Below are 9,507 nucleotides of genomic sequence, written 5' to 3'. Positions count from 1 at the left end.
TCACGTATATTTTCAACAGTAAGTTTTGTGCAATTGTCAACTGTCGGGAGTACAGTGTTTGAAAGATGGTTTGACCAAACCGGACCTAACTGTTTCTGCGGTCCTAGAATAGGCCTTTGGTAAAAAAGTTTACTCTAGTCGGACCGGCTCCTATGGCCCTGGCCCGGCCTCAGTGGAGGCGGAGCTGATATCTAGCTGTATGGCTGTCCACATGCAGAGTATAGTCACGAACTTACAAGTAAGACAAAGAGTTAGCCGAAGTATAGAAGTATACTTTACCAAGAAATGCAGCTGCTATTTACAGTGTGCATTCAGCTTACTAGGTATACGCACATTTGTCTCAGTGACTATTTCTATACAAACTTTCATCGTTTCTCTCAGTGTAGACAATTGGGAAGTGGTCAAGGTTCCAGTTCACCTGCAATCTGTGAGAATTTTTCTTCGTTAGTGTCTTCAGCATGAGCAACTCTGCTTTCGTGTAGCAAATCACCGTTTACTTTCACTTGGCTCAAAGTTTTCTCGCCCAGATCTTTGCTTTTCTCCACTCCTTGCTCTATGTTGATTAAACGCTGCGTTACTTCTACAAGATCCAGAGGCACGTCGGCAGGCTGTGGGGAGTCTGCTGCGAGAAAGCATAAAACGTGTGTATTGCAAATGATTAGTTAGTAAGTCAACAGAGCGACTGACTTGATGACGTTACGTCGGGTGTGTCGTCGCTATCACTGACACCGCGTCTGCGCTGATTTTGTCTTTTCGTTATGAAGTATACAACAACGACAACGACAACGACAAACAATACTCCGACGCCACTGCCGATGTATTTGTCTATGTCATTTCCATCATTGTTAGCCACAAATGCTGCAAAATAGCATCACAGCGTGAACGACAGCCTGATACGTAACAAGACGAGAACCGAGGCCTACTTGGAGTTTCAGCACTTTGTTTGGTAGAGGATGTAGTATCATTTATGAGTGATTTGTTAGTTGGTGTAGCCTGGCGGAATGTCGTTTGAACAATTTTAGTAGTATAAGCCGTCGAGATTGTAGTATCTTGGTAAGCAGTGGGAGTTGATATGTGAGAAGTCGAAGGACCTGTAGCCACATATACAGTGTATATATTTTATATACATTTCTCTGTGTATACTAGATCTAGAGGAATCTATTAACGCAAATACTGTATTGTAGGATTTGATATATTGTTTACCTGGTACCACCTTTAGGTACAGAGAAGCCGTCACTTCCTGCCTCGTTGTTGTATTCATCGCCTGCAGTGTAATCCATCCCTCGTCCTCTTTCACGACATCACGTATTGTAAGATATCCATTCATGGTGTTGTCGTATCTCGACCCCATTCCAGTCTGAATGACGTCACGATGGTTCTTCCAGAACAGAAAACCATCCACGTTTGTTGTCAAGAAGACGATAGTCACGCTGGATCCGACCACAGCCGTTTGATTCCCACGATTCCAAATATAAGGTGCGGAACTATTACTATTAGAATCTATACAGACATACGTCACTCAAGCAACTATAGAGCGTGAAGTGGCAAGGCAATGCTATCTCACCTATTACAGAAATTGTGAGCGGTGAGGATACACTATGATTTGTATAGCAGCGGATCTTTCCCGAATCCTCAGACCTCAGATCTGTCAACAGCATCTCGTCACCGAACGATCCTAGACGAGTGCAGTCCCGGCTCGAATGCGTTGGACACTCGGCCTCACTCAGTTCTCTTCCGTTCATCGACCATTTTACGCTCTCTCGGACGACACCACCCGACAGTGTCCTGCACAAGAATTTGACGGACTCTCCGGCTAAGAACGGTACCGTACTGGTTCCGATTGGAAGGCTTGCAAGCCTGCTACACTTGACTACTAGTAGAACGGCTGGAAGACAGAACAAGAATTGTAGAACGCTCGAAAACTGATTGTGTTGTTTTGCGTTTTCAGCCCTGCCTTTATACTACAAACATGTAAAAGCTTTCCTGTCGAATTCCCTGTTCGTGTTCAAACACGCATGTCTTCATCACCTCACCCCCAGACCGTCACACGCGACCGTCGCCCGATGTCGTCGTTTCACGCAATCACATGGTCGAGAAACGTTTGTTTTACCACTCGTTTTTCTCCTCGTTTATTCATTGTGTGCTCAAGTTATTAAAATGTTGTTTATAATGACAGACTATACTTACCTGCGTTGCTAGGAAGACATGTTGTGACGGCTATCCAAACGGTCACTAGTGCACATAGCCTGATGACGTCTTGCGTTAGGTGGAGACTTGATTGATCGTTTGTTTGCGCAAACATCCGCATCATGTCGTGTAGAAATCGAAGAGCGACGTAAACATTGATAACGCGAAATCAAAGTGCGATGATTACATCATGCAGTCCCGTATGTGTGACAGTGATTGGGAATTTCTGGAATGTGACGGCGAATTCATTGGAAATCGCGGTACCTACACGGGGACACAAAAAGTCTAATTTGGTAATAAATTTTAAACACGAAAGAGTAGGGTTGACGTCACACGGTACTGCCTTTTGATCATCTATGCTGATGCAGACTGTGGCAGCAAGTGTGCACGTTGCAATAGACGTGGACAAACGATTTCCAATGGTTGTAGTGACGGTGGCTATCCAGTCTTCTGGATCTGGTCTGTGCTGAGCGTTTAATAGATAGATAGACGTGCGTTAGCTAGAGTCTTTGGATTCCGTGCTTATTATTTATACTGGTGAAGGGGCTCTTATTGTCAAGTCAATGTCTCTATGTTTTCTTGCTATTTAAAACGGTCCCATACGTTGACATTTTAGTAGGTTAGAATAATGAATGATCTTTAGGCTTGATTGGTGACAGGAGTGGGAATGTTGTGTTGCCACGCGCGCTAACAGCATAAACAATTGTATTTGATTACTGATATCATACATTGTAGCATTGCACTAAACGCTCTCGCGCTGTGTCGTGCCCGTGAAGGTTCCCGTATGAAAGACATCAGGAACAGGGCGCGACAACGCGAGAGGGTACGAGGCTACATTATTGGATCTTTAGTGAATCTGTGTACATCCTACAGAGCATCTATACTAGGAGATCAAAACAGTTTGTTGAGTTAGGGCGGAATAATAAAATGTCAGCAAAATAACTTTTGTCTCTCTGTCTCGACATCTGTGCACTAGACAACAAAAACAAGCACAACTTTATCAATTTAGACATTGAGGCAGTGATCATGGTGACTGTCACTCACTGAAACAAATCTGCGAATGATCTACGCATGATGACGTCGTAGAATAACTATCACCAGCAGGATCATCACCACCAGCAGTAGTAACACCACACCTAGTGCAGATAAAAGGATGACAGTCAGACGGCTTTGTGGTTCTTCTTTAGCATTCTGACAAGAGACACCTATTCGCATCACCAACTACTCAACTTTAGCTTATTTTTGAGTGACATATCTATCCTCACCTGTATGTATACTAGCTTCTGTCTCAATCCTCGTCACGAAAGTAGATGTTGATGTAGAAGAAACCGAGGAAGGTGTAGAAGGAACTGAAGATGTTGATGTAGATGGGGCTGAAGTTGATGTTGTAGGGGTGACAACTGAGACAATAGGAATACAATATATAGCCCGATATTTAAAACTGAATAAAAGTGAAATTTACCTGTACTATTTGGGTCTGTGGCTATTAATGTTATATTTTTCGACATTTTAGTGTTGTGTCCTCCATCACAAGCAAACGTTACAGAATGAGATATGTATTTCATCAGGTCTTGTTGAGTACCCACAGGTGTCCAGTTACCAGACTCGAGTTGATGCCAACGATAATTTGGAATCTGGGAGGTACTCTCTTTGCAGCTACACCGCAGTACCACATTCCATCCCTTTGTAATCTTTATTTCATTTTTTGTACTTTTTAGTGGTCTTACTAAGGTTGCCTTACACTGCGAGTTTTCTATCAAGAATGAAACAATATTATAATTAATTTATTGACAATTGCACAGGTACCTTAGATTCTCTTAATTAACAGGTGCGCGCACGTGGTGTGTGTGTGTGTGTGTGTGTGTGTGTGTGTGTGTGTGTGTGTGTGTGTGTGTGTGTGTGTGTGTGTGTGTGTGTGTGTGTGTGTGTGTGTGTGTCACTGTGTGTGTGCGTGCGTGCGTGCGCGCGCGTGTGTGTGTGTCTGTCTGACTGACTGAGAACTGTGACTAAGACAAGCAGCGACAAGAACTAAAACGCCAAGAATGTTATACATTGTTCTTAGAGTAAGCAGAGGGATGTGGTTTCAGCATAGACATACATGTAAGTAAATACAGCAGTTGAGAGACTTCCCAGGCAGGTAGACGTCATGAATTATGCCTGTAACTACAGTTACCTTGATGCAATTAACGCGTAAACGCAGTCTCTAAACTAAAAGGTTTTTTCTGTTAGGGCATGCATGACTGTCATCTATCATAGAAGAGAATGTTGGCAGCGCTGCATAACGCTGTCCCGCGCTTTGAACAGCTGCATGACACAGTCCTAGCTGTTAATTTCTTGATAACCTATGTGTAGATACCTCTTCCATTACACAATTGCTAGGCTTTCTCTCCTATTGACATTCCATGTCAGAATTATTATTGACGCAAGGGAAACGTATAAACCGAAATTGCAAGTGAAACCTCCTGGAGTTAGTCACATGGAGTGCAAAGAATTTCCACTTGTGCTTCATAAGTTTTCACGTGCACCTCTGATATTCTTCACCAGCAACAACGGCCAGTAGTGCTGGTCTTGCATTGCAGGATTGCATTCCCCTGTCTTGATGGACACGGTCACGCCCGGTCAATCGACAATCGTTTTATTTATCTAGTTGCAAAGGGGTGGACGTGTCACAACGTTTCCCAACAGAGACTGCTAGACAGGGTCTACACGTGCTAACCGAGGAGCACATGGGACGTCTCTCTCCTGACGCCGCTCGCTCTCAGTGAGGAGATTGGAGCAGCGTTACACAGCATGCCTAGACATTCAGAGAGTTACGTACCGGAAGCTGCAGCGTTTGCAGACAATAGAAGAATCGTGACGGCCACAGCTGCTGGAGCACGGATGCTTCGTGTAAGAATCGATCGTTTACTAGAGACAACCACACCCAACATCAAGGAAACTTGCAGGAACTGCTTGAAACATGACGAATAGCAAATTTATAACACTCCCGCAGGGATTATCCCTTGCGCAATCACTTCATCGGTTCTAGGGACTAAGGGTGGACTGCATGACTGGACAACAAATGACATCATGGGGTCTTCAACCTAGCGTGCGGTACCGTTGTCACGAGGATTTGTGCACCTGGTGATTTGTGTGCCCTCGCGCTTTGCTCGCGATTCCAGACCGTCGACTCGATGCTCCAGACCTCATGTCGGGTACACATATCACCGGCCATGATGCAAAGCTGCTGGTGATTTCGGACCCCGGTGATTTGTGTACCCCTGTGCTTTCCTCGCCGTCCCAGACTGCTTTCAAGCTACAGGACTCGCGATCGTAATGCAAACTAAAGTACTCTCTGTTTCCGATCATCTATTGTACACCTGCATTTAGCTAGAGAACGAATATCTTGTGACAGTTGCACCCGTAGCCGGAAGATGACTATGAAGAAGCCGGATGATGACTGAATCGAAGAAGCCGGATGTGTGATGACTGTGACTCAACCAGATGACTGATCACAGTCACATGTGACTCAATCGGATAATGACTGCGGCATGCCGAGGGCACACTAGATATCTAGAGACACAGCTTTAGCGCTGGATTCAGATGCAGGTTGTTGCAGTTGTGCAGTTGAGTGTCTACAGTCGCGAACAGTTGTGTATCATAGCACGTAGAATTGATTCTTTGGTTAGCTACAGTTGATCTACTCTAGAGTTGTAGCTGTATCTACGATTTCGTACTAATATGCTTCTATTTGGCTTGTAATAAGTTGTCTCAGTCTGGACGCGCGTGATAGAGCCATATGGGCAATCCAGAGTTGACGGATGCAGAGTCAGACGTAGAAGCTACAGTAAGATAGCACTGACATCTGCATGCATTAGTATTGGAGAAATGCTCTAAACAATTTAACTTTAATGATGTGGTAGGAAGTAGATACTGTAACTTCAGCAGAACAATGGTCGGAAAACATTGTGAACTCATACAAAGAGTTCCTAGTCTCTGGAGGGACAAGCTACACTGATATTCCAAGCAGGAAACAAAAGTCATTTAGAATAAGAGCAAAAGATTTTACAGTTCAAGATTGAAGGTTGTACTACACAAAGACTCCAGGTTTACTCAGACTTGCACTTGGTAGCAAAAATGAGCAAGATCGTGCCTTTCAGGCTAGTGCATCATAATTAAAATTAGTTGCAGTTATTTGAAATATAGCTATGTATATGAGTGAAGAATCACTCTGTTGATTGATGTAGGAGTGTCACGTAAATCCAACTGGCGGTCATCTGGGAAGAATTAAAACCACTGACAAAATAGGAGCAGATAGTACTGGCCAAACCAGTACATTGATATCGCAAATCAGGTAGAAATTTTTTGTTACTGATCTTGTAAAATAATTTAACTAGCACAATTAATGTTTTCTAGATAAGAAAATGTGATAGGGTGCCAGAGGACGAATTCTGCTCTCAAATTGCAGTCAAACAAACTCCACCCTATTCCTGTTTGTTCAGAAGTGTGGAGTCTAGTTGGAATTGATCTCATGGGACCGCTAACAATGACAAGTCAAGGAAACCAATACATACTAACAATGACATGCTATTTCAGTAAATGGGTTGAAGCTTTCCCCATATCAGACAAAACTGCTGTTACAGTGGCCAGGACTTTGTACACTGCCTACTGTAGGCATGGAGCACCAAATGATATTATCACTGATCAAGGCAGAGAGTTTGTCAACCAGGTTGTATGAGATAATGTCCTATGTGCTTGTTAATTAAATCATGTATGGCCAATGTAAACTTTGCTTCACCTGTAGGTGTATGTACCACTATAGTTGGATGTTTATACTGTGTTTGCTTCAACAGGTGTGCAATGTACTCCATTGTCAATTCAATGTCAGGCAAAGATTAACAGCAGCTTATCATCCTCAGTCTAACGGACTAGATGAAAGAACAAATCAAACAGTTAGAAAGTAAGATAAACAATATAAGAAGATAAGTGTAGTTCTATTGCAATTAGAGTATTATGACTACATAGATGCCTTGAAAAATTGGTAATAGAGCATGAAGAAGACTGGGATGAACTCCTTGACCCAGTTCGCTTTGCTATTCGAACCAGTGTTCAAGAGTCCACCAAGTTCACTCCTTTCTTTTTAATGCATGGGCGAGAAGCTTAGGTTTCCTTTAGAAGCTGAAAACAGTGAGATTACCTCTGTCAGTCAGTTGGGTGATGTGCAGCAAGCAGTACATCATCTAAAGAAAATGAGAAAAAAGTTTTTCCCTCAAGTGAAAGAAAACATTGAAAACAGTCAGGAAAGACAGAAACAACAATACAGAAAAAGAAAAGGAGCTGTAGCAAACTCTATCCAGGTTGGACAGACTGTTTTGCGATTAAATATGCTAAAAAGGACAACGAAAGGTCATAAGATGGAAGACACCTGGCTTGGACCATACAGAGTTATAGAAATGACTGCATCTGGTGGCTGTGTCCTTTGTTGCATCAAAACTAATTCAACAATAAAGCGCAAAGTTAATATTAGTCAGCTGAAGATCTACAATACACCACAGAAGTCTTTTGAATGGGCAAATGCAACAAGCAAAGATGATGAATCAGCTGCTACTAGGATTAAGGGCAACAGCAAGTCAAATTTCTCAGATTTAGAACGTCAGCTATTTGATCAAAGTCTGTTACGGCTGTGGCGCACAGGAGCAATATGGGAGGCTTGGAAAGCTGAAGAAGACGACGAGAGACAGGTATGCTTACATCTAGCTACTGGCACAAATTGATTAGCTATGTTATGGTTACTGCATGTACTTTGTGCTTTGCAGCTTGCTGAACATACAACCTCTGTTGAAGAATGTTGGCTTAGTATCAATGTAGACGTGGCTCTGTGGCTAGACTGTCGAACATATGAGAAAAAGCCAACATTCAAACGAGTTAGTGATTTTGTGCTAGTAAATCCTGTTGTTCATCAAGAGTTCAATGATTTTGCAAAAGCTGAAATAACACCAGAATTGCAATTGCTACTAGACGTGGACTTGATTAAGGTCTGGGAAACTGACAAAGCACTCTCGTTGCTAAGGGTGTCTCGATATCAAAACGTGTATGTCAACATCAGCAGCTCTCAACTTGATGACCTATGCCTGTGGGTATATGATATGAGAAAGCTGTATACAGAAAAGAAAGAAGTTTGTTTGAGGTAGTTAATAACAGAGCAAGTATGCCTCAAACATTGTCTAGTCTAACATCAGCTGCCAGGAGTTCACAAAGAGTAAGTCAACTGAATTTGCCAGTGGCAATAACCAGAAGATTTGTTATAAATTTTCTTCTGCAGTGGGTACATGGTCTGGATCTCAATGAAACTGATAAATGTATTATACAAGGCAAGTGTGCCGACGGCTTTCTAACTGACAAGCACATGCATGCTGCTCATCAGCTTCCATTAAAGCACTTTCCCTACATCAGTGGACTAGAGTCAACACTCCTTTGCCAGACTTACGGATTCGCTCATGTAACAAGTGATGGTATGAAATAAATACCGCTCTCACTGACATGATACACACACACACACACACACACACACACACACACACACACACACACACACACACACACACACACAAACACACACACACACACACACACACACACACACACACAACACCACACAACACAAAACCACACAACACCACACACACAACACCACACTACACCACACTACACTAATAGTGTAATATTATCAAAATAATATTATAAGCATTCATGTGGTTTGTAATAATAACAAATACATTTTTGTACAGCTATTCAGATTCATTTTACAGGAAGTCATCATTGGGTGACTTCAACCTGCTTTGGCAAACAAGTACGACTATACGAAAGCAATGCTGGCCTACACTTGTCTCCTCCTATGGAAACACAGCTGGCACAAATCTATCAATTGGCTCACAAAGACAACATTCTCATGGTAGAACAAATGCCAGTGCAACAGCAACAAAATGGTAAAGATTGCAGGCTATTTGCAATAGCATATGCATTTCATGCAGCTGTAGGAGATGATGTAACCATCATGCATTTTGATATTTCCAAAATGCGACATCTGATTTACTGTTTGGATCGAGAGGAGCTCTCACCTTTTCCAATGGAAGAAGACAAGCCATTGGAAACATGTGACAGAAGTCACTTTTACATTTCTTTGCACTGCACGTGTTTGTTGCCAAAGACACATGGCAAGATCGTAGAGTGTTACGTCTGTGAAAACTTGTATCATGACAGATGTGTCACATTGTCAGGTAGTGAGCCTTGGATTTGCGCTAAATTTAGATAAATGTCTTGCTATACACAGCTTCAGTATTA

General features: G+C 42.6%; 3 protein-coding genes across 4 annotated transcripts; 1 reads left to right on the top strand and 2 right to left on the bottom strand.

The window, feature by feature from the left end:
• Positions 1-259: 259 nt before the first annotated feature.
• On the bottom strand, positions 260-2,344 carry LOC134177125 (uncharacterized). Of its 2 annotated transcripts, none has more exons than XM_062643850.1 (6): positions 2,188-2,344; positions 1,565-1,885; positions 1,204-1,500; positions 924-1,091; positions 688-858; positions 260-622 (listed from the first exon to the last, which is right to left on the bottom strand). In XM_062643850.1, exons 1-6 carry the CDS (start codon positions 2,309-2,311, stop codon positions 402-404), a joined length of 1,302 nt encoding a protein of 433 aa, XP_062499834.1. In that variant the 5' UTR covers positions 2,312-2,344; the 3' UTR covers positions 260-401. The 2 variants fall into 2 exon arrangements, with proteins under 2 accessions (XP_062499834.1, XP_062499835.1); XM_062643851.1 differs by having other exon boundaries at positions 260-619.
• A 527-nt stretch (positions 2,345-2,871) lies between these two features.
• Positions 2,872-5,119, bottom strand: LOC134177414 (uncharacterized). The gene is made up of 5 exons (XM_062644191.1): positions 5,006-5,119; positions 3,650-3,940; positions 3,453-3,587; positions 3,232-3,392; positions 2,872-3,159 (listed from the first exon to the last, which is right to left on the bottom strand). Exons 1-4 carry the CDS (start codon positions 5,115-5,117, stop codon positions 3,253-3,255), a joined length of 678 nt encoding a protein of 225 aa, XP_062500175.1. The 5' UTR covers positions 5,118-5,119; the 3' UTR covers positions 2,872-3,159; positions 3,232-3,252.
• Positions 5,120-7,313: 2,194 nt separating this feature from the next.
• On the top strand, positions 7,314-9,490 carry LOC134176980 (uncharacterized). Its single transcript, XM_062643681.1, has 4 exons — positions 7,314-7,907; positions 7,983-8,425; positions 8,489-8,678; positions 8,955-9,490. The coding sequence occupies exons 1-2, from the start codon at positions 7,314-7,316 to the stop codon at positions 8,355-8,357; spliced, it is 969 nt and encodes a 322-aa protein (XP_062499665.1). The 3' UTR covers positions 8,358-8,425; positions 8,489-8,678; positions 8,955-9,490.
• Positions 9,491-9,507: the final 17 nt, after the last annotated feature.

Source organism: Corticium candelabrum, chromosome 3 (assembly GCF_963422355.1).
Source record: "Corticium candelabrum chromosome 3, ooCorCand1.1, whole genome shotgun sequence".
Classification (NCBI taxonomy): domain Eukaryota; kingdom Metazoa; phylum Porifera; class Homoscleromorpha; order Homosclerophorida; family Plakinidae; genus Corticium; species Corticium candelabrum.
Note: the sequence above shows the minus strand (reverse complement) of the source record. Positions and strands in the feature narration are given on the sequence as shown.